Genomic DNA, 25,665 nt, shown 5'->3' on the forward strand with positions numbered 1-25,665 from the left:
GACTCCGATGATGGGGTCGTGCATGGTGTTCAGCAGCACCAGCGCCCAGCCGTCCAGGCTGGACTCACTGTGGGGCGGACGGGCTGCCGGGCTCTTCTCAGCATCCTCCTCCTGGCACCAGGGCTGTGATTAACAGCCTGGGCAGGCTGGGCCAGGGGCCTCCTGATAAATTCAGTGCTTTAGAACAAAGCCGTCATTCTCTTGAGCAGTTTAATGTGCCGTAATGAACTGAAATAAGGCAGAATGTAAAGGCAGGGAGATACAGGCGCTCTGCTGGAAAGCAGAGTCATTAAAAATAATGAGCAGTCTTTCACTTCCTTCTTTTTATTAACTTTCTGCAGAGGACAACCTGGCACTTTATTTTTAACACAGTCTCCCCTTCACTAATATCCGTTAGACAGATGGCTAAAATTTTCCCACAACATGCTCCACAATATTTAGGAAAACAGAATAATAAAGAAATATAATAATAATAATAATAATAATAATAATAATAATAATAATAATAATAATGAGCCTTCCTCCCCAGTTCTTCTTCTCTGCACACCTCAGCTGATTATTTTTTCCATAGCCTCTCTGAATTGCACAACTCCCGCCACACTCTGTGGTGATCACACAAGAAGAGGCACACCGGGTTGCCGTGTCCAGGAGAGCATGTATTACCCCTAACTAACCATTAGCTTAGATTTGGATTTGCAGTTTTGCAAGCTTTTCTTTAGCACGGCCCATGTGGTCACAGCAGAGCAGGGTGACGGGTAACAGCACTCCCAGGTGCACGGTGCGGCCTGCGTTCAAGATGGCGGCTCAGGCCTGTGTCCCCAGCCCATCGAAATGTCTGCCCAGCACTGAGCAGGCTGTTAACAGCCCCAGCCACTCCTCCCTACAACCGCTGAAACCTCTAGCCCCTGCCCAGAAGGGGAAGGCCTGATCCTGCCCTTGATCCCCACACGCAGAGACTGCCGCTTACAGGCTCTGAGGTGCTGCTTGCAGTGAAGATTGCGCTTGGTTACAAACATTAACACATGCCATTAATGTAATCAGACATGTGGCTAAAATTATTGCCCCAGATCTTTAGAGCTGGAGACTTGCATTTAGGCTTTTAATCTAAACTTGAAACTTGTTTAGGCTGAGCTTTTTATTTATTACTGCACTCCTACTGCCCATGTTGGGGCCTCCTGAGCTCCTAAAACCCAAAGCAGCTCCATGGCCCCCCCTAGGTGAAAGGGTGCCTGCCGCACCCTGAGCCAGGCTTCCAAATCGGTCTGTTCTTCACCTACTCCTGGCACTTTGGCGGTTGCATCATAGAAATTTGCCATGAGGCCAGAACTGAAAATTTCAGAAGGGTATGAGATGCATTGAGTGTAACATCAAAAATAAATAAGTAACAGGTTCACATCAGACTCTCAGCTTGTTTTTAATCCCCTTCTAACATTAAACTGAACCCATATATTCCTACCGTTTATCCTAATGTTTTCTATATCCAGAACAAGGCAATACAGCATTTTCCTACATGACTGCAGCATAGATCCCCATCGTTCATGTTAACCATATTAGTCTGGATCTATGTGGCTGTCACAGTGACCCAGCACTGGTTACCTGATCACAGAACAAATATTTACTTCTGTTTTGATTGCAAATATTTGCACTCAAGCTGTATTCCCCAGCTGTAATTGATAAAACACATGCTGTTGATTCTGCCAAGGAAGGCCTGGTGACTTTTTCAGGTTACCTTCCTGTGTGACACTTCTATGACTTTTCTATCCATACTCTGGCTAGTTTTACAGACACTACCAGCAGCCGCAAAATGGACAAGCCAATACACCATCAGCAGGTCTGTCTCCCACACTGTAATTTGGATTTTCCAAGTTAAGCCTTTGTAGAATTTCCTGCTTTGTATCTGCATGAATACATCCAGCTATATCTAAAGATTCTGTCTGTCCCACTTGGGACTAAGTCAGATTTCTGAAAATTTTGAACTTTTCATGAGCAGCATGAAACAGCAAAGCCTTTGTTTCAGTCAGTTCACTACAGAAGGCCAGAGGAAATTCAATTAAGAGAAAAATATTAATTGTGCTTGTGTATCATCATATATTAGTCTTCTTCCTCCTGTTCTACAAATTGCTGTGGGCCATGCAGGTGTACAAGGTATATACACCAGCTGAGGATTTGTTTTTGTAAATCCCTTTTGGTTTATACTCCAGCAGGGCCTGTGCCAGCAACTATCTCTGACAGTCCAGAAGAGAGAGAGCTGTAATTGATTGTGCCCCTGGGAGCTTTTTCTCCTGTCTGTGTATGTGTGTGCGCACGAGAGAGAGAGGGCGTCTTTTATCTTGTGCCAAAAGTGGCTTTAATCCAGCACTGAGCTTTTCTTCTTCTTACGTGTTCCCAAGTGCTGCAACATTTCGGGTTTTCAGGACAGAATCGGCAGAAGGCATCTTCCAGAGAAGTGGAAGAAGTGATGGCAGAGCTCAGCTTTGAAGACATGAAGGGAATGGTACCACTGCATCACACTGGGCCTTCTGCTTGTGCCAAAGGGCTCCTGCAGAGGAGCTCTGACGGGTCCTGATGAGGCAGTTGGAGAGGCCACAGCTTCCCTGCCTCCACTCTGGCCTCCCTTTCCTCCACCAGTTGCCCCATTTCTGGTGCAGGACATAGTGGAGTGGCCTACATTTCACACCCAGCCTGTCAGTCAGTGAGGGGGAGGACGGTTTCTTTAGCAGGATGCACAGCACAGAAGAGGAAGATGAACCACTCTTTCTTGCCATGCAGCTTGGAGAAATGTTTTACTCCTCAGCCCACCCTGCTCCACTGGATTTTGGGGACTGCAGTTGCATGTTTGCTTGCAAAATTGGTTTATAACCTCCCTGCGGACTGTTGTTGTCCTCTACTTCCTCTCTTATTAACAGTTTCCAGCTGAAATATACCTCTGGTGATAGAGGTTTGTTGTATCAGGAGTGACATCCATTGGAAGTAAATGGACTAAATATCACACTATCAAGAGGGGAAGGGTATAATGCCCCCAAAATATTTGGTCATATTTATAGATAAAGCAGTGACAGAGGACATTCATGTCTTTTCCTAATTCTGGCCCAACTTTCCTGTGTAATTGGCTTAAAATCCCATAAATTGGGATTTTACTAACTATAAACTCTTTAGTACCTGTAAAGTAGGACCAGATTCTTTCCGGTGTAGAGAAATATTCAGAATTTAATTTTATTCTGAGGCTAAAGGGGTCATTTTTGCCTCAATCCCATGAAGTTTATGGAGTGGGTATTGGAATGGGCTGCCCAGGGAGGTGGTGGAGTCACTGTCCCTGCAGGTGTTTAAGAAAAGGTTGGATGTGGTACTTAGGGACATGTTTTAGTGGGTGAAATTGGTGGTAGGGGGACAGTTGGACTAGCTGATCTTGGAGGTCTTTTCCAACCTTAATGATTCAATGATTCTATGGGCGGATCCTACTGGAAGCCATTTCTGAGCACATGAGGGATGGGAAGGTGCTTGGGAGCAACCAGACAGTGACCAGCCTGCTAGTCCTCTGTAATGAGATGTCTGGCAGTGTGGGCAAGTAAAGAGTAGGGCATATTGCTTACTTTAACTTTAGCAAGATTTTCTATGGTATCCTTATAATCAAACTGGTGAGATGTGGATGAAAGACATGGATTACAGGATAGGTGGAAGCTGGCTAGGTGTATGGTGACCAGCAGGACTAAGGGTGGTAAGCAGCAGGGCACAATCCATCATGTGTCTGGTCAGTAGTGGCATACTAAAGGTTCAACACAGAAGCCAATAATGTTCAATATCTTTATTAATAACCTGGACAACAGGATGAGGTGCACTCTCTGCAGCTTTGCAGATATGAAATTTGTGGAAGCAGCTGGTTTGTTGAAGGGCAGGGCTGCTATTCAGAGGGACCAGGATGGACTGAAGGAATAGAGCCAGGAGCCCCGCAGGATCAACAAAAGCAAGGGGGAAGTCCCATGTCTGGAATAACTCTATGCAACAGCCAAAACGGGCAGGGTGTCAATTGACTAGAGAGCAGCCTTGCAGAAAGGAGCTGGGGTCCTAGTAAACAAGCAAGAGACAGCTTTGGGGGAAGCTTACTGCTGTCTACAAAAATTTAGTTGGGATATAGAGAAGAAGAAACCATGCTCTTCTTGGGCTATAGGCAGTAGACACAAATTGCAACACAGAATTTGCAACACAGGAAATTCCAGTCAGATAGTAGATTTTTTTTTTTTCCCATTCTGTGAGTAGTCAAACATTTGGAGAAGTTGCCCAGAGACTATGGAATCTCCACTGTTGGAGATATTCATAACTAAATTATGCGTTATTTAGAGACATGGTTTAATCAGTAATATTTGTGGTAGGGGGATGGTTGGACTAGATGATCTTGGAGGTCTTTTCCAACCTTTATAATTCTATGATTCTATATGAGGAGATAAGCAATGTGATCTGGTTGGATGGCCAACTAAGGGCAGGGGAGGCATGCATTTTCTGCAGCATTTTCATTCACAGCTTAATGATTTTTCCCCTTCATTGCTGTAAAAAGCCAAGAACCTGTACTGGGATCTGACTAGAAAGAGAGTCATCTGAGGATGCTTTCTCTTCTACAATTAGATTTTTGGTTCTTCCACTAATGAAAAAAACCACACAATAAATCATGTTAAATACCCTGCAGAAGTATAAATAAATTTTATCAGTTTTAAAACCTTTATCAACCAACCTCATTTTGTTAAAACACCCATGTTAAAACAGCGTGAAAAATGATATTAGGTGAATCTGACAAGAGCTTTTTTTCCATAAAACTCTGCTGACTGGCATTGCTGATAGTATTTTCCTGCAAAAAGGACTCTATCAGTAGCTCTGATGTTTTGCCCAGGATTGATGGTAAAGCCCAAAGGCCCTGCTTTTGAGTCACTGTATTTATGCCTTTAAAGCACTGGCACACAAATAAGCTTTCTTGAAGGCCCCTGGAAAAATAAACCAAAACTTTCCCAGTTGGGTGCCAAAGACTGCACATTTAATTTATGTCTGCAAAGGCCATGGGAATGGCAGATGCTTAAAATTAGGTCATGTTTATTTATATGTTGAACATAGGTTTAGGCATCTAGCTTATTATTTGAAAATTATACAGCAAGCATGAATAGCCCACTTCCAGACGAGCATGGTTGTGCTTGTTATTATTCACTGTGCTTATATGTAAAAATCTGCTAAAAGTGGGTGTAGACAGTACAAACTTGCTCAATGTGGCTGTGCCAGCAGAGAAAGGCAGGGTTTCTTCTACTGTCAGGTGTCAAATGCAGCATCAGACAATAGTGGAGGTGTGGAGCAATGTACAGTGTGAGGCTGCACCTGTGGGGGAAGTCATCACTGAGAAGGTCCAGGATGGACATTACAAAGAATATGGAGAGAGAAAGAGAAATTGGCAGGGAGAGAGAATAACCCTTAAAATTAGAATTAAGGTTGGAAAAAAAAAATCTTCCTAAGTCTTGGTAAACTACTGGTGCTGAGAACAGGGCTGTCCCTGAGTCCAAACCATCCCTCTGCTGCTGCTCACACTGCCATCAGAGTGCTTTTCCAGCTGGCTACAACCAGTCTCACGGGGTAGAAGCTAAATGATGCTACACTAAATCCAATTGAATCATGTGTAGTATTAAAAATAGCAAGTGCTGTCATCCTGTATTGGTTCTGGTCAAAATCCTTCAGAAAGAAATTTACAGCAAATACCTTTGAAGGCAGGAGGTGAGATTTTGAAGATGATCTGAGCACATGCCTCAGCAGGAATGATTTTCCTGGGCAGGCTGCCGTGCTCACATGGCCACACCACTTCCAATAGCCAAACGAGCTTGTTCAGAACGAGTTGGGCATCTCTGCACATTATCACACAAGCTTTGCATTTAACACTGGCTCCTGAATGCTTAAGTCATTTTAAAGTGATATTTCCAGACAGAAATTGAACGTATTCAGGCACCTAATTCAGATTTAAATCACTGTGAATTAGATGTCTAAACACTTCTGAAAATCTGGTCCTGTGGCTTTCAAGTCACCGAAATGCATTTGTAAGTTGTAGCCAAAGGACTAGTCTGATCTTGCCATCTATTGATAGAAACCCACAGCTACAGCTGGGAATGTGTTTTCTTTACAATCTTCAGGCAACTGAAGAGCCAGAGCCACTCAGTCTATGAAAATCAGCTCCTGTCTTCACCAAAACTAAGAGCTAATATTTACAGTATATTTACAGATTGTTTTTATTGTTCTTTGACAGGCTATAAAAGAAAAAAAAAAAAAGGAGCTCTGTCACCTTTATTGTTTCTAAAACAATAGGACCCAGGGAAGCAACTGTTTCTAATATAGGACAATACAGTTACCCCAAATGACAAGCAGTTGGTGATGTGGATGCCTGGATGCCTGCTCCATCTCCACTCCAGTGCCCAGTTTGAGGGCATGATTTTCCAGAGATGAATTCTGCAGTTCGGGCCCCTTTCAGGCTTCTCAACTTGCTTGCCCCAAAAAAGCAAACAGCCAAAACTGACCATAAAAAACTCTAATAAACAATCTATCTGGGTGAGTAAGGGTAAGGGAGAGGAGTTCCAGCCATCCCATTTCAGGAGCCTCACTTCTTCCCAGCCGTGTTTGTTCCCAGCCTTGCCTCTGGAGAGCATGTACCTGCTCTGCAATGATCCCTTCTCTTATGCCTCACTTACCGCAGTTTTTTTCATGTTTAATTCAGAAAGGAAAGAGTTTATGAAACATGAGATCTCACACACACAAAACACACAGAAGGAGGAGAAGGGAAGCAGTCTGGCAAAGGGATAGATCAGAAGCAATAAAACTGCTTTTCCTTCTCCAGCGTGTAGGGAACTTGTGACTCCGAATGTGGGAGGACTGAAAGTCTCTATCTAGTCCTGAAGTTAATTTAAAATACAATCAAAAAAGCACTTGAAAGAACGAACCTCTTACAAATGAGTAAGACATTAAAATACGCTCAAAGTATGTTATATCAGCAGAGTCTAATGCAACTGCATGGTAAGAAAATAGTTGGAGTCACTAAGTCTGCATGTACCACAAATCAAAGTGTTATGTAATTAGAATTATTTTGTCACCATCTTGTGGGACGTTAGGGTAACATCTGGCAAGCTTCTGATTTCAACTTGTGCACCCAATATGTGCTCCAGAAACAGGGAGGAAGCGATTGCTCTAAGTACTGCACTGGTATTGGTGCGCATGATACTGTAAAATGAGCATTTTGGAGTTCCTGCAGTTTTACTGTGCTGCTCAGCAAACTTTCCCATTTGCAGGCAGAATATTTCTCCCAAAGGTTAAGTGTAGATTCTTACGAAAGTTGGCACAACAGAGATGTAAGAGAAACCAGATTTCTAACATAAACAGCTATGTCTTCTCAGAGAATGGGCCTGTTTCAGCCATTGGGTATTAAATGTTTTCCTTAAGCCTTAATTTATTGCTTCAAGTTCAGAAACTCTGCCTAGTCTGAAGATGCTTGAGAAATACACTCCCTCTCTCCATCGGTCCAAGCCATTGGTGTCTGATGGAAATTTTTCTGGATAAATGTGAACCAGATGTTCCCAAACCCTGACTTGTGACCTGTCCTGTGCTTCTACCCGGTGCGTGTTGGTTGCAGAGCTGCAAAGGGGCAAGGGGCTGTCTCCGTAAGCACACTGCTCAGACCCCTACTCACCCAGACCCAATGCAGCATCTGCTGGAAAGAGCACCCTGACCCCAAAATGCAGGGTATACTCGTTCCAGGGTCACTGCGCAGGGCCTAGCACAGTAAAAGGGATTTGTGATGAGCAAACACGCCACTCTGTGGGCTTCTGACTGAGGTGCCAAGCCCTCAGGGGCTCATGACTGCAATCCCTCTGTGTCACCTGCAGGTACCCTGCAGAAAGCCCCGATGCTGCTGCTGCGTTAGGCAGGACAGCCTATCGGAAAGGTCTGAGATAGGGAAATCTGGAGTCAGATTGTATTTCCCAACCATTAATAAAATTTCCCCTGGAATAAATGTAGAGGAGCTGGCGCCACTTTATGTTATTCAAAACCACAAATTTCCTCTCCCTCACAATCTGCCAGAGTTACAGACTCTTTTGCAACTTCTTAAAAATTCAAGATGTTTTCCCCAAATGAGCATCCTCCTCCTTCAAAACGCACCCAGGGAAAATTAGCAATGCAATTTAGCTGTGCTTGTAATGAGAAGAGGGGAGGGTGGCAGTGAAACAGCGTGACAGCTCCATGCATGGGAACACATTAGCAAGTGTTTCATCCCTGCCTGGGGTGTTAGAGGTTTCTGCACCAAAGGGAGAGGTTGATACAAAGGCTGCTGCTGCAGCCGAGGTGACGAGCATAAGCTGCGTGACAGAGGGACAAGAAGGGACTTGGCTCTCACCTCAGGTTTTCCACACCTACACTGGACCCCAGGGGAGCTGCTGTGGGCTTTCCCAACACTGTCTCACTGCTTGTGCCACGTTTCTTGGCACTGCTGGGGCCTGTACCACCCCGCAGATGAGCTGTGGACATGTTTTGGAGTTGCCCCTGACAGGGGCTCCCAGCAGTAAGCAGGGACCCCTGCCTTGGTGGGGGCTCTCGTACCTACACACCCACGGAGGTGATCTATGTTGTGCCACTGCTTAGTAGAGTAGCTATAACCTCAAAGGCAAGACTTTATTTGATGCCAGGCAAGAGCTGTTTAATGTTTCTTGTCTGGATTGACAGTCACATTTCCTTGTTAAGAAGCACCTTTGACCCTAATGCAGGTATACAGTGACCAGGATAGGAAATTGTGAAACAGATTATTTCCCGATTTTCAACAGCGTATGTCGCCTTACATATTTCATTGTTCAATATATTACTGTCCTTTGGCCCTGAGGCACATGGCTGTACAGGACTTTATAAAATAGACCACTGAGAGCTGCTGGGCCCTCTTACTGTTTCTGTAATGGACCTGTGAAATTTGCTACAGACAATAAATGCTAAGAACAGCCAAAAGCCCTAAGACAATGGGACATTTGAAGAGGACACCTTTCACCTTCTATTTGTCTTGCTCCTTCCAACGGGCTGAAAGACAGGCGACTCCCGAACTTCAGCAGGAGGAAAGGAGATCCGTCCTGAGTGGAACACCACAGGGACCTCAGTGCAGCCCCCGAGGTGCTCTGCCAGGCCCTGTGAGCCGCAGCTGCATGCAGGATGTTCCTTGACAGTACCTGGGGAAAAATTAGGGCCGTGACATTGACAGAAGGCCAGTATGGCTGGAGCACAAGCTACCCACATTGCCTCTAGGAAATGCTAAGGTGTGAGATCTAAGCTGACCACTGAAGTCCACACAGGAGACTCCTCCTCCTGCGGTTCACAGACAAGCCCTTTCCTGGTGATAAAGCATCAATGCGACATCGCCAGAGCAAGGACTGGGTCAACCCAGTGCAAAAAAAACTAAATCACTTTCCAGCCTAACAAGCTTTATACATATATTTACATATACAAATAAATACATGCAAGAGAGATTCTTTGATATGCTCTGAAATTCGGCAATTAGGAGCATACTCTTTTTAGGAAGAAGATCAAGGTTTAAGACTCTCTTACGCTAGTTGGAGCTATGTAGGAATGACAGCCTGAGTCTCCTGCATGCTAGGAAAGCATTTGAATAACCTCATATCTAATGTGCTAATATTTTTAGCTCATATTTGGGATGACACTGATCACATCATTTAGCTTTGGCTCAGATTGTTAAAGCACAGTAAATTAGCAGCGCAGTGTACAACTAGATATATCTTTAAAGCAAAATATGCCCTCAGATTTGTATGTAATTCCTCCTTTCAGAGTGAGTAGCTCTTGAGTAGCTCTAGGGAATTTAATTGGCAGCATTCCTAGTAAGATGAGAAATTAAAATTTTAAATAGCAACTCATGATTAAAAATAAATATATAGAACAAATGAAAAACAAACAAAAAGAGTTAATGTGTTACTTCATTTCTCCTGTTTTACTATTAGCAATAGTATATTTTGAAAAATATGTATGAAAAATAACCACATGCTTTGTCCTGGACAAAACACTAGAGGAAGACACATAACCAGGAACAAACTTCATTGCAAAAGTAGCTCCTAGTATGTGTGTGTGTATATATATTTGTAATATATAGTGTATATATTAGTGTATAAACACTAATATTTATACATATATATGTGTGTATATACATTTACATACAGACACACACAGATATGTATAGAAACAAACCAAAACAAACCCCACAGCCTAAGGTCTGAAGTGCAGGGAGCTAGATCCCCCCCACTAGATCTGTGCACCAGCATAGGATTATGTGCTGCGTATTATTGGGGTTCCATAAAGGGCTAGAAATACACGTTGGTATGGTGACTTGTGGGATCAGCAGTCTTTTATTGTATTGAACTGCGAGCACACATAAAATCTTGTACCATGTTAAAAAAAAAAAAAAAAAAGCCTCTTTGCCAAGTTGCTTTTCATGCTCGTGCCAAATTCTTTCTTTCTTCTGACACAGAAAACACCATTGCAATGGCTTGATAAGGAGTGTACGTGTGTGGGGTGGTTGTTTCAATATCTGCTCCCTGGGCAATAATATTAGAATATGCTATCACATTTTCCAAAAGTAAAGCAGAAGCATTTTGAAGAACTAGTTCCTCCAAAGAACATTGTTCCAGCTCGAAATGTCAGGTTCATCCAAAGGATATGAAACAGTGTTTGTGCTACATGGAACAAAACACACAGAAAGAAAAAGACACCGCATAGCAGAGAATTGCCTGTAGATGTATTTTTATTAAAATTTCATGATTCTTACTGTTTATATATAATTTATTAGGGCAGTAACAGCAGACCACGCAGAGCACTGGTAACAATAGTGGGGGTTTTGTTTGATTATGGGATAGGTAAGCTTTTCAGATAGCCAGAAGCTTGTTTCCATTTTAGAGAAAAAGTCCTCTGTGTGCCTCTGCTTAAACAGGGGCATAAGCTGCTGCTCAGAGCAGTGCTCCAGAGTTCACTTCCTCTGCTTCATCGAAAATATTCTGAATGTTGAATTTCTTATGAAGCAATGCTGTCGACAGCTGGCCAGGCAAACACACTGCAGAAGAGTGCACTTCAAACCCAAAGACAATCTCCCTCTTTTAAGCCTGCCTATCTGCATTCTCCCCCATAGATCCATCTTAGAATAATTCCTCCGAGTAAATATTTGGCTGAGGAGTACCAAAAATATACCCAACCATGTAAGAGGAAATTGCAATGAATCTTTAAAGCTGGAAGATACAACTCTAGAAGTAAAATAATCTCTTTTATTTTATTTATTTATTTATTTATTTTTTTAACTGGGCTCTTTCTGGTACTGTTTTTGTGTTAGCTGAAAAAAAAAATATCCAAACCCACAGCTTATGTGTTTTCCCTTTGAGGTAACAACCATGAATTGATTCCTCTTTTTCCTTTCTCTCAGAATTTGCTAGCAGGGATTTGTTTGAGGAGCTGGAGATGATGTTCCTTTTCAGGCAAGAGTAGTAATAAACTCAAGACAGAAAGCAATAACGGAAGGGCAAAAGAATTCTTAGCTAAATACCTTGTAAACCCTGATGAAAGGGGCTACTGGTGGCTGCTGTCTTGGCCTTGTTTGAGCTGCAGACCTTCAAGGAACACAAATAGTAGCAGAGCTGCTGTTTTCTTTACAGAGGTGTTAAATAAATATTTTTACAATAAGACTTTTCTGCAGGACATTTTAAACACAAAGCATTAAAAAAAAAAAAAACACTGCCCCCTGTATTTACTAGCACAAATGTAAATATGTTCTGTACAACCACAGTTTTAATTATTCCAGCTTCCAGAGGAACATCAAAAAACTCACAGAGAGTGATGAACTGACCCGGAGCATCATCATCATGATCAATGAACAACCACCAGAGACAACTGAAGTGTAAAAAAGGATTAAATCCCATCAGGCATGAATATCTGTTGCTGCTATGAATCACTCCAGCCCTTTGCATATGGAAAATTCATGAGCTCTCCCTGAATGTTTCTTGCTTCTGTAAATCAGACTGTAAAATAAGACCATACAGGGATTTCAAAAAGAGTCTTTCAGTATTCATAAATGCAGGATTTTGCTTTCCAAAACAAAATAGTAATGGTGTGCAAGACAGAAATAGTGTATTTTATTTCAGCTGCTCTGAGAGAGAGTAGAGAGCGACCATTTGCCGAGTGGGCTCTCTGTGTTGCATGCTTTGTTTAATTATACAAATAAGATTTGAAAAACATATGCAGACAAGAAAATTTTGTTGCAGGAACAGAGAAAAAACACACACACAGATTAAAGAAGGAAACATTTGTTTATTAAAAAGGAAAAGGTTCTGGATGGCAGCACAGAGTCAGACATGAGACAGATGAATGTATGCACAGCTGTTCATGTTTAAAGACAGAATATAGACATAAATACAGTTAGATCTTTGCTCTGCTCTACTGCTACAGTATTTTTATACAGCCGATTCAAAGGAATATCTGTCATAAGTGAACACAAGGAGAAATTTATCAGAAACAGAGCACAGATTACTTCTCTAAGGCCAGGATAAACATAGCCCAGAAAAGCCTCTCAAGCTGTGGTATTGCAAAATAAACTTAATTGTGCAAAAGAAACCCACCTTCTGTGGATGAGAAGATTAATCGTTGGATTCAGCTCCAAGTCAGATAGCCTTTTCTTCTGTTTGAATATAATGCAGAAGGTAATTTTCCTCTGCTCTTATCATAGTTATTGCTCTAAGCCAGTACTGTGAAGCAGGAATGAACTTTTAAAGCAATACCTTACTTCTTCTATGATCTTTTCCGCATATTTCCAAAGCACACCAGAGAGAGAGGGGGCTGATGAGACCCCCCTCAAAGTTTTCGTTAATGCATAAACACAACAAGGCCATCCTGAAAAAAACATACAGGCTCAGGAGATGATGACCAGGAGAGCAGAGCAGGCCTTACAAGAACAAGACCAGGAGCTGGTCCGTAGGATGCAAATTCTTCCCCAGGGCTGCCACTCTTTAGCCTTGAGGATGTTATCTCCTATCAGTTCTGCCAGGCTACTCTTACCTGGGTTAAGTGAGCAAAATACTTCAGAATTGTTCAACACTTGAGCAAATATAAATGCATTTAAGGCTAGCCTGTGGCATTTCATGGCTCAAGTACGACATCTACAAATGAAATAGGGAATTCTGTTGTATCACGGAAGTTAATTTTTGGAAAAGGTTCTGGTGGGGTTCTTTAGAGTACAACTGGGAATTGTTTTAATTTATAAATAAGTAAATAGGTTCAGCATGGATTTATGGTGAGCATGGAATCTCAACTGCAATGTATATATATAATGCTCATTTTAATATTTATTTCCTATTAAAATTCAACTATCATGCTTTAAAACTGTTTTTGTATGTTATTTTTTGGTTCTCTAATTTTTAATGTGAGGTTAAAGTATTTTAGCATATCTCTGCTTCACTTCTAATTCATGTGCAGTTTTGATAGCCACAGAACACCAAGTCATCAAGTTTCAGGAATCTGTTTGTAGTATTTTGTTCAGATTCTGAATTTCTCAGGGATCTCATGTGTTACCACAATAAAACTGTTAAGACATAAAACCCCTCCTAGTCATGCGTAGTTTTTATTTCAGATAGTAAACAAATCTGAGAAGTTATGCTAACCACATTCAAGGCTACAGGAGTTGGAAAAAAAAAATCAAAAACAACAAACCACAAGGCTTCCCTCATTATTTCAAGTACATCTTGGATATTAGAGCCTTTCAGTTAGACAAGAAAAATATATAACCATCATCAAAAATCCACACAGACACAAACGTGGTGGAATCACAGCCACAGCTGTTCCCCTGAACGTGGGGTGGGCTGCTTGTACAACACACCTCTGCGTGCATTCTGCTCCTCTGCAGGGAGAGGGGCACAAAAGGGCGAGAGAACAGACCTTTGAATTCAACTCAAATTGGAGACCCATTAGAGGAGACAAAGCCAGGGTTTCTGGCTCCACCTCAGGGGAAATAAGGGTAGGAGAAAGATTCTGGGAAGAGATGTCACAGGTCCTAGGCAGTACACCACCATTTCATAGCACACCGAGAGACATTTTGTGGGCTGAATGTGAGCAACAAGGGTTTTTTTTGCATATAGTCCCTCTTCAACATTCAGACAAGCCCTCAATGTGCGTGTGTGCATACACAAGCAAGTTGTGTCACCTAACAGCTGATGGGATTGAACATGGTCTAGGGGACATCCGGGGAAAGCATCATTACAGTCCTCTATTATCATTCCTCAATTAGTTTATTTTTTTACTGTAAGGATGAGTGATGGGACAGTTCAATGTTTCCTTTCCTAGACATCAGCCAAAGCTGGAGAATCACTTGTCTGTGACCAGTGGTGCCAGCTCGGCAGGCACAGACCCACCTGGTGGAGCCTTCAGCCTCTCACCGAGCACCCGGCTGTGCTGGCACCCAGCTGGGCTGCGATGCAGGCTTGTGGGCACGTCAGTTGAAGGGAATACAAGCACAGTACTGTAAGTACAACCCACGATTCTCCTTTTATTAAACCTTTTAACTTGTCAGCATCACCAAGTTTCCAAATTCATCAGAGCCAATCATCAGGCTCATGTTTCCCTCAAATTGCCCACAAGATGAAAATTATCGGAAGTTTAAATGGATTGATTAAGCCCTGTTTCTCAGTGAAATCAGAATAATAACATGAAAATATAATGACAGAGCACAAAAGTACTTTCTTCCTAGACTAGGGCTGAAATCCCAAAACAAGAAAAAAAGGAAAGAAAGGATGAAAAAAATAATAGGATGCAATGCTGTTTCATGCAAAAGTTTAACTTGGTCACAGGATATACTTTAATTATAGAAAATAATTTTTTATTCAAAAATCACTACCATTACCCAAGAATATGCTATGTTGGATATCGGGTTAAAGTCACTTGATCTGGTAGTGGATTTTCAGAGAGATTCTGCAGCAGAAGAGCTGAGCACTTCCCAGCCTGTGACCAGTGTTTCAGGGCTGAAAAGAAAATGATCCTCCTGTAGATGGAGGTAGATTTCAGTTCACCTTATGCCAAAGTAGCTGTTGAGGGACCATGCTATAAAATAATCAGAAGAACTGACCTAGATTATTTCAGTGAATGATCTATGAGGCAACCCCCCAAAAAATGTATAGGTGAACAGGGGGGTAGGGGCTGGAAAGAGAATGCAGATGTGGAGTTTGTACCTCTGAAGTAGCATTTGCTTCCGTTGAAAACGTCTGTATGACTACCACCTGCCTGTGTGACAGTTATTCCAGTATAAGTCTTTATCTATAATGGTGAGGCAGTATTAATATTGTAGTTATTCGATGCATAAACAAGATTATATATTTTTGCAACGTTCTGTGCTGTATTTGATTTAAAAAAAAAAAAGCAAAAGTACTCAAGTACGATTCACACAAGCATATTTATTACATAAATACTTTATAAATTACAAGATTTTAATTATAAATGTAAACATTTCTAGGAAAATAATGTTTTATATTCTTATTAATGTTTACAACTAATATAAGGCACATAGTGCAAAAATACATTTCTGATGCAGAGATCACAAAATAATTACCTACATGTGTTATCTAAAAGTAGCTGCTTAGACTTATGTGGTACAGTCTTGGTTTTAATTAATACATATTGCTAATTCATGGCTAACTCTTTGTGGGTAGAAATATGATATAGCTGCCATTTGATCTAACAATTTTACTGGCATGCAAAACAGATATTTGGTTTACAGAATGCACATTGTCAGAAAAAAAGTATGTATAGTTATCCAGTACATCATACATGTTATTTTGCAGGTAGTAAATTTTATTCAGAATACCTGAGTGTTGGCCCTGAAACACATTATCTTTATAAGCATATACTTCTACGGTTCTGGACTGTAAGGCGATCCAAAACAACAAATCAACCACCTAGATCATTTTTAAAACTGTATAACTCTCTCATACACTTACTTTTCTGGAAGAAATAATTTTAACTAGCAGATGTCAGAGCTTTACTTATAGCCATTCAAAAATATCAAATGGAGTCAAAGATGGACACCAGCCACACTGTGTGCTTGATGCTGCCTCTGCCCCAGAGTTTTCTTAAGGTTACTGAAAACTGTATTGAGTTGGAATTTAAAAAGGGAGGCACACTATTGCCATTATGAATATGCTATTGGAATAAGGGGTATATGGAAAGGGTTTAAGTAAATGCATATACATACAATCACATACAAGTGGTATGTAAACAGAACACGCTCCTTTTACAGCATTCTTAGCTGAGAGGCAGGGATTTAAAATCAGATTTCCAAGCAATTTTTCTCCTTATTTATCTCTTCCTGTAACCACAAAAAAATAAGCCTAGATGTTTAACATGTGCTATAGAGACTACAGAGGTTAAACCACACTTTTCAGCATTGCTGCTAGTATTTGAGCACCACAATAGATATAATGACAGGTATGGGGAAAAATGCTTTTACTGACAGAGAAACACACAGATCTATTGATCTCAGGAGAAAATACACTGGTTATATACTTTTTGGTTGTAAATTATTGACAGAAATTCCTAACAGGTTTCACAAAGTTGAAAGATCCGAAATTATTACCTCTTTTCTCTATATAGGAATGACTTTTCTTTCCTTTCTACATTTTAGTGTAGCTGATCAAGAAAATCAGTACAGTATGAATTTTACTGAATACTGCATGCAGAATTGCACCAATTAGTTGTAGGTACAGTATTGCAATTATGGCACAGTTCAAGGTGTTACCCATGCTAGCAATCTCAGTGCAATTTACTGGTTGATATACCTACTATACATTGAATGAATGCCTCTCCATGAAAACCTGAAGGTTTATGATTGTGATTTACTCACTTGTTAGCTCACAAACAGGTAGCACCTCCCCAGATAAACACTGAAGAAAATAGAATGGAATTCTTAGCAGTGAGCATTACAGTCATGAGCATTACAGAGATGAAAATTAAAAAAATACATATATACACAGCACCTACAATTTGCACCTAAATGACAGATGTTGTGCTTTGATGTTCTTACCACACCAAAGTCCTCACTGTATTTGAAGCTGGAGACCAGTAATTGTGTTAGGAATACATTTCCCACAAAATCCTCCGCATCTTCCATATATTTTAGTACCATCCTGGAAATGAGACAGAGAAAGCAATCAATCAAGAGAAGTAACTGTAATCATAGTTGTACGAAAAGATCCTCAAGGTTTGCACACAATAGACCTTTTGACAAATCAAACCTGTAAACACTAAATCAAGAGGGCATCAGATTAATGGAACAGGCACAGAGATCCTTTATCATTATAGTTGTATACCTTCTTTCCCACCTTACTATCCAATGTTTTCCTAAAGTATGCATCTTTACTCTTCTTTTTCAACAGGTCTTTTGGTTTCCCATATGAATCAAGTTGGAGGTAAGCAATCTGTAAGAATCTTCTGTAGTAGGTATCTTCAATAAAATGGTATTTTTTATGAGGCAGTATTAGTTATCTCCAATTTTTTAATGAACCTAATTAATACGGCAATAGGCCCTTAAAACCAGTAAGGGAAGGCTAGGTAGGCAGTGTTGATCTGGATTAGATTCTGAGAGGTGTCATTAAACATTCCATGAGATTTTTAAGGTGAAATTATCAGGCTTAGGTCTCATACTGCACTTGAAAGAAAATTTAGACAGATCAGAGACCTTGAGCTCTACGCTTGATTCATAACTAGTGTTGCACTAGAGAATCATCAGCAGCACCTCTTGAGGTATAATATTGCAAGTCATAATAGTAGGTAAAGGAAAACAACATTGACTTACGTGAGATTTGTGTATGTCAGCAGTTGCATAGTTGCCCTGAGCAATCCACCTAACTGTACTGGATAATCTCAGACCTGTACCAGCCAAATTAATGCTGAACTGTCCCTAACAAAACAAAAACAAAAGGTAAAATACAGGGCTTGTGAACAGAGTTCAAAACACTAAAACACTTTACTTTGGCATAGCTACACATATAACTTAGGGTATATCTAGATATTAAGTACTCAAAGGGGCATGCTTAACCTGGCTTGGTTACATCACATATTTCCTAATTTTTGACTCTCAGGACACAGAGATGCATGAACAAGTTATTCTGCAGTAAGCAGCACCTGTGAACCGGCTGATCTGCAGTATCTGTTTGAAGAGTCTGAATACAGAACTAACAGAACTAATCTTGGTAAACAAACTGGGGTACAGAAAATGATTAAATTGCATTCACACAGAAGTGCGGTATGTTTAAAATATATGTTACCTCCACAAAGAGCCTAACTGTTGCTTTAGGCAACACTGTAGTCTGAAACCCCCCCCTCCAGTTCACTGAAGGCCTGAATTTCTGTATTCAGACCTAGTTAAAATTGCTTAAAACACAAGATCAAAGTTTTAGGAAAGATAAAATCTCCATTACATATTGTAGCTTCTGTATTTTATTGTTTCTATAGATTTCTATTAATGAATAAAGCAGCTGGGGGATATTCATTCAAATAGTGTGAAGTGCTTTCCACAATTAACAGGCCCAAACTAACTACATTTACAGGGATATCATTTTGTAAAAATAAATGAAAAGTGCTATGTGCAGTTACAATGAAAGCATAACAGCTCTCTGTCATGCAGTAAACTCAAGACCAGGAACAGATTTCAAGGACAGAGTGATGTAACTGAGGCTTTTTATCTACATACAGACACAGAGCACTAGTTTCAATGCATATGTCACAGATGAAAACGTATCAGTGAAAAACACATGAGCGAAATGACTTCCAACAAAAGTTACAGATTGCAGATAGACATGTATTGCATTAAGCCTGAAGAGTTTGCAGGTTGAAGGTATCCAATACTGTAATGAACTCCAACTGTTTTCATGTTAGGGATTAAGGTGAGGCATAATTTAGGCACTTCATTTGCCCCTAAACTGTAGGTTTCTAGCTGCCCTTGAATGCATCCACGCATATAGCCTGTCTTAATTTTAGGCACCCAGGTTAGACAGAAAACAGGGATTCACCTCCATGCAAGGCTGGGCTAGTGAGTCTTAACTCTCTTTATAATCAGTGGAAAGAAATATGCGCTTCCAGAGGATGGTAACCATAAAATGTCTAACAGGGTAAGGTTAGAGGTACTGTGTTCTAGGGAATCCCATTTCTGCCAGTGGACTCCAAGGGCAGCCTAGGTTGACTTGCTCAGACTAGGGCTATGGCTGTGTTAACAAGTAGGCTGCAGTATGAGCAAACCTGTAAAGTGAAAAAATTGGGTCAGAGAACCTAGTGTACAGTACACAGTACACAAATCAGAGTTTTACACTGGGCTAACTCTCATGGATTCCCACAGACTGAATTCTCGTTAGCAGTTGGCATGCACTAGGGTCCTTCTGGAGCTTTGATTTACTTTCATCTGGAGGTCCATGTGTCCCAAGACTGCTCCATGGCGCAAAACAACAAACAGTAAACTGGGACAATAGAGAGATTCACTTAAGAAGCACCAGCCAATCCAAACTAAAACAATAACATAGACACACCAATAGATGTATAATTTGAATTCATGTGCTAAACAGGATCGATTTCTCTGGTAGCCTTCAAAGCTATGCAGAGTCAGGAAAGAAACAAATTAGAAAAGAAAAAAACTGCAGGGTTAAATAAAAGGAGAATGAAGACTGAGAAGGGAAAACAAAGGATACCTCACATCCAGGTACTCAAGAGGGAGGGAGAGCAATACATGAAAGCAGTACAAAAAATGATACAGCTACAGGCCTAGAGGCAAATCATGGAGTAAACAATTTGTGGTAGAAACAGAAAAAAAGAGATGGTGAAACAGGAGAGAAAGCAGTAAGAAAAAAAAAACAACACTTATAAAGTCATACACAGACCAGACAGAACAGATTTTAAGTGCTTTAGAGTTACAGCTCTAAACCAGTCACGCAGACTTTTTTTTCTTCTATGTGCACATTTCAAGGGGAGAAGGAATCATAAATACCTGCGGACATCTGGCAGCACTGTAGCAATCTCCAGCTGTAGCAAATGGAACTGCTCTCCCAAGTATAGTCTGAGCAAAAAGAAAATCTGTGGCTAGAAAACAGAAAATTACTCAACACTGGAAGCGCTGCATTAGAAGATTAGGTGAAAACTGTGTGAAACAACAATCTTTTATTTTTTCTTTTTTGAAATTCTAGTTTATGCCACAACAACCCAACCTACAAGCCCAGTTTGCTTTCTGAGACAGTATGGGGATAGGAAGAGGACTGACGTGCACCTGGACATAAGCCCACGTGGGCTGGCTGTGGCTCAGCTTGCCACCTTCAGACAGAGGCTTCAAAGTGCTGCAAGATACCCCGTCCTTTTAGCCTTTCTACCACAGTCTGAGAGGGATTAACTATGGCATGACAAGACTTTCCCAAGAAAAATGTGCCAGTGGCTAAAAGGAAATGGAATAATGGGAACAAAATATTTACAAAATCACTTAAATATGAAACTGTAATATTCATGCCACTTGACCACTAGGGACAAACTAACAAAGGAAGTAGCGGTGGTTTCTCTATTTTTTTTTTTAATTCATATTGAATTCCTAAAGAAAATAAGAATTTTCTTTGCCCCAAAATGGCATCATTAAATCCACAAGCGAGTTGAAGTGAAAATTTGGTAATCATGACCATGCACAGTATCAAAAAAGGCTCACGTCGGCTAAAACTACTAAAATGCTTACTTGTAATTTGCATGGAGTCTACATCAAATCTTATTTTGCTAAAAATTGTGAAGCCAGCTGCAAGGTAATCATTTCGACAGGCACAGTCTTGCCTTCTGCTTCCATTGAAAGGACATTCATATGGATTCTGTAACCTAGAGAACAGCAAAGATTTAGTTTTCCTTTTGACATTTTTCCATAACAGAACATCATAGTGAAAAATAATTGCATTGAACTATGCCACATATAGAAAATTAACCAGCAGTTACTGAACAAGAAGCTCAGCCATTAGCCTTGGTTCAGCTGAAATACTAATGTGGATTCAATCATTTTCTACTAAAATCAAGATAGAAAAAAAATTATAATCGTTTAGTGCAATTATCTCAAGTCCAGCTTGGAAGTATCCACGTTTCTGCATGTGTTCATATGCCTAGATATTCAAAACAGAAAATAAAGGAAAAAAAAATATATATATATATATTAATCTTTTCTTAGCAAAGGTAAGTATTATTTGATTGTTTTATTTTGGGAGATATAAATGCACTTCATAAAATTTACAAAACCATATTTGTACCTGAATCCATATACTTCAGAAAAATTGTCTGCTTCACCTTTTACCAACGTCAAATATTCTCTGGGATTCTCTAAATGCATGCCTGAACAATAAATCTGCCAGAGAAAATATAATCCTTTAGCAAAATCTTTCTTAGAAAGTATTATTTAATAAAAATATATGTTCATAAATATTAAGAGTACCTTTATCATCCTTCCTTTAACGTTGAGTAGGTATTCACCATCTTTTCTAATCCCTTTTTTAATCTGAATATCTTTGCAGGTGGAAAGTATTTCACCTTCAAAATGAAGGATTGAATCATATTAATATTTCCTGAACAGAGTTTAGTTTTAGGACTTTTCCATAATTATCCTCCAAATATATTCATTGCTTTAAAATAAATAACCTGGGAAAACATTAAGTTCACCTAAAAATTACAGCTTCCACTTACATTCTTCTGCATGGCAGATCTTTCTGGCATCTGGTTTTAAACGCGTCAGGCACAAGTCACTGGATAAGCCATTTTCAGTCATACATGCTACTGTTCTTTCCTTTATTCCCATTCCACAAGTCACTGAGCACTAGATAAGGATAGCAATCAAAAGTTAGATTAGAAGGTAGAAAATAATTAACAAAAGCTTGTCAGCAAATACCTTGGCATCGGTTTGTGTATGAGGCAGCTATCAAAAATCAGCTTGCACATCTGTACTCACCTTGGTCCACTTCCCCACTCTCCAGGTAGCTCCTTGTGAACATCCTTTGATATTACATGTATAAATGTATGGGGAGGGTGTTACTGGGCATTCTCGGTACGCCACAGTTCGAAGGCCGTAGGCATGCTTGTTTTGAACAGAATGGATTCCAACACAGTATGTGATCCTCTGCTGGTAATCCAGCCCACAGCTGGCTGAACACTAAAATAAAATCCCCAAGCACAGGCATTATTTCTGCAGAGCTGAACCTTCCCACAGCATTGCAGCTACAGATAAGTCATCACTGATCCTCATTTTGGCAAAAGCCTGTAATCCTATGTGTGACATCTCAGTTAATCAGCGTGCAGAAGTGAAGGTCTACCGTAATTACACACCCGAGGAAAGGGAAAGTTCCATGCAGCTCTTCTCAGAGCTCGCAGAGGTTCCAGAGCAGTTCCCTCTCATGCACATGTAGGTAGTCTAAGGGAAACGAGGGACTGATCCCACATTTCACTGAAATCAAGGAAGGGATTTCTGTTTGCTTCAGTTTGTAAGGACGTTTCCTTTGGAGCTAGCAGAGGAGTCTGGTGGTAAGGGCAGCTGTCCTCTGGCAGGTGTTCATAGCTCCCAGGCAGGCTACCAGATGACGGTCAGAGTCAAGTGGCAAAGATAACACTCTTTCACCCCGTATGGTATTATTTATGGTGACTCTCCCTTAATCATAACACTTAGGAAACAGTCCCTAGCACTGCCTTTTCCTGTTCATGTTCCCACCACCACTCATTTTAGCATCGTTTAGCATTCCTCATTACAGCATAAGCTTCTCTAAAACCAAGCACTGCTTCTTTCTAATAACTTGGTATCCCATAGCCCTTACTAATCAGAGTTTGGTAGTAGTCAGACAGATTTACTACAATAAACCATGACTGACTGGAAGGTTCACTGTGAAGAAAGTTGGGGCACCCTCATTCAGACGAAAATATGCTTTTTTTCCTCTGCACTCATGAAGTACATTTTGCAGCAGTATAATACTCTTCAGTGTAACGTCACATGAAAATGTGTGAGCAATATCATTAGTTTACCTGTGACAGTTCTCCTGTAAGCACAACATACTTAGTGGGAGCTACCCTACAGTTTTTGGTTGATGGAGGCTTTGTGGCAGGATCGCAGAAGCTTTCACCCACTTGGATCTGGTTTTCATCCACACACTTAACCTTTCGGTGTATTTCCTCTCTTCTATATGATGTCGAGCACTGAGTGTGAGAAAAACAATCACAGTATGTGGAACTAAACTGCTCATTTACAGAATAAAGCTATTTGTCAATTGTCACATATCACTAAAATTCAGATAGCAAAAAATTTTATGACGTGTTATCAGAGTTGGACCAAATTACTCACTGAATCTAAATCCTTTATTTTCAGTGTTCAGATACCTCCAATCAGCTGCAAAAACAACAGTACATAATGGCATGACACTGTAATTGTTGGGTGAGATGGAGCAGAAAATAAAAATGTCAGACTAAGATGATAGGTTGAGTGAAAAAGCTCTTCTGCATGAAAAGGAAACAGTCAAGATAGGATTTAAGTGAAATATGGAAAGAATAACTTGGTCTTGGAAACAAAACATAAATAATCCCTGGAGGCACATACGTGATATTACACTGATAAAACAAAAGAAAGCAGAACTGCCTATTAGTAAAACCAGGGGCAGTTTGGGGCAGCAGTCTCTATTGAGACTGTGCTTTTGCCCCGGATGTCCTCAGACCTCCTTCCATGGCAGGTTTGTGAGACTGAGTATCGTCAGCAGCTCTGCCAGCACGGACTGAGAACCTTGCTGCCACCTGAATCCAGAAAAGTCCAGGCTACATAACACAGAGGTACAGGCTTGTAATAATACAGGTCAACAGCATGTCCCCAGCTCCGGATGCTTAAACTAACCTGTTTGAACTGGCTGCAATAAAGATGTAAGGCTCAAATACACAAACTCCAGTCTGAGCAGATGCATTAATCAATACCACTGTCTACTTGGTACTTTTGACTCTGAGCATAACTTAATATGGATTTGGACCCAACCACAGTCAATTAGGAGACTCATCAAGGTCTGATGTATAGGCCAAATGTATAATTCAAATTTTATTGTTATTGACTCAAAGTGGCAACCTGAAGTACAGAAAATAGATGTAGGGTAGAACAGCTCTGTGAGAGGAAACCTCTAACTTTATCAAGTTTCCTTGAAAACCTTTAAGAGACTGCACATCTTCCATGGGCTGTCCATTCCACTGCCCGAATTGTATTCATGGGGGAAAAACTTTTCATAATTGCCAGCTCGAACCTCTGGCTTCACTTTATTCCTGTTGTGCCTTCCCACCATGCAACACTGTGTGGAGAGCCTGGCTCCATCTTCTTGGCAACTTTTTGTAGATACTGGAAGGCCACTGATATGTCTCCCCAACCCGCCTCTTCTCCAGGCTGACCAAGCCCAGTTCCTTCAGCCTCTCCTCACGGGCAGGTTGCTCAGCCCCCATCCAGCCTTCCATTTATCGATGTCTTTCTTGAACTGGGGAACCAAAACTGAATGTAGAAGCTAGTCATGGTCTAACAAATGATGAGAGAGATACCAGTTCACTTGATGTACTGGCATGTCCCTGTTTGTACGGTCCAGGCCGTCACTGCTGCCAGGCACACGGCTGGGCCAGGCTCGGCTGCCACCAGGCCTCAGGGCTGCTCCTCCCCAGCCTGGGCTGCTGCAGGGTTGCTTCATTCCCAGGGCAGCGCTTTGCTTTTGTCTTGTTGAAATGCAGAAAGTTGCCGTCGGCCCATTCCTCCAGCGTGTCTGGACCCCCTGGATGGCAGCCCTGCCCTCCAGTGTATATAACCCGTCTCCGCAATTTGGTGTCACCTGCAAACTTCATGAGCAAGCAGCACTGAGCCCCAAGCAACTGCTTTAGAAATTTCACTGACATAAATACACTGTTGAAAGAAGCTGCAAAATATACACCTAGGCTTACAAACCACTCTTGACCAGAAAGCTCTAAACAAGCTGAGACCCAGGTAAACAATCATTCAGATGAAAAGCTTTAGCCTTCTATCTCTTCACGTGAGCAAGAAATTAATAGGCAAAACAATCAATGGTATCATGTTACTGATGTGGAAAAACAACAGCCTTATTACATCTGAGAACAGCTTCTCATCACTCTTTGTAGTGGTCTTTTTTTTGAGAAAAAAAAAAAAGACAAAAATTCACTTGCATTAGGTAGGAGTAAGGTTTTAATACCTGAAGGAGAAATTCAAGTATTGACTCATGATTAGGGAATTAAGTGCTTATAATCTCCTAGTCTTGCAATCTGAGCGCTTGCCTACTTTCTTGAAAAGGTGAGGCCACAAGCAGGATGGTGGGAAATCAGAGAGAATAATGGATGTAAACCAGAGAGAGAGCTTACCTGCCTGTTCAGAAGATCTACAAGAGAATGGGGCTCAGCAGTGGAAGCCATATGTGCATTAAGCCTTTAAAAAATCCTGTCACTCAGAGAGTGAAGATGTGTGGACTTGTATCAGAGGTGCAGTGTGGATACAGTTGGCTGGTGTAGCTTACAGAGACATGTCATCTTTTAATGGCATGGAGTAGGTCAAAATATTAGGCACATGAGGAATAACCCAATCATTAG

The 25,665-nt window shown here is 40.9% G+C and overlaps 1 protein-coding gene across 3 annotated transcripts in view; it reads right to left on the reverse strand.

The window, feature by feature from the left end:
- Positions 1 to 15,038: 15,038 nt before the first annotated feature.
- ADAMTS20 (ADAM metallopeptidase with thrombospondin type 1 motif 20) overlaps positions 15,039 to 25,665 on the reverse strand; it is a 97,014-nt gene continuing 86,387 nt past the window's right edge. Inside the window, exons 30-38 of one of the 3 annotated variants that reach the window (XM_083820179.1) lie at positions 23,083 to 23,253; positions 22,022 to 22,222; positions 21,760 to 21,889; positions 21,512 to 21,606; positions 21,330 to 21,424; positions 20,777 to 20,910; positions 20,051 to 20,142; positions 17,870 to 17,974; positions 15,039 to 17,201 (exon numbers count right to left, since the gene is read on the reverse strand). In XM_083820179.1, the coding sequence (XP_083676305.1) occupies positions 17,112 to 17,201; positions 17,870 to 17,974; positions 20,051 to 20,142; positions 20,777 to 20,910; positions 21,330 to 21,424; positions 21,512 to 21,606; positions 21,760 to 21,889; positions 22,022 to 22,222; positions 23,083 to 23,253 (1,113 nt within the window). In that variant the 3' untranslated portion in view covers positions 15,039 to 17,111. The remainder of the gene's footprint in view (positions 17,202 to 17,869; positions 17,975 to 20,050; positions 20,143 to 20,776; positions 20,911 to 21,329; positions 21,425 to 21,511; positions 21,607 to 21,759; positions 21,890 to 22,021; positions 22,223 to 23,082; positions 23,254 to 25,665) is intronic. The other 2 variants (XM_083820178.1, XM_083820177.1) reach the window with 2 other exon arrangements.

The sequence above is a fragment of the Anser anser genome (assembly GCF_964211835.1).
Source record: "Anser anser genome assembly, chromosome: 1".
In the NCBI taxonomy this organism is placed as follows: domain Eukaryota; kingdom Metazoa; phylum Chordata; class Aves; order Anseriformes; family Anatidae; genus Anser; species Anser anser.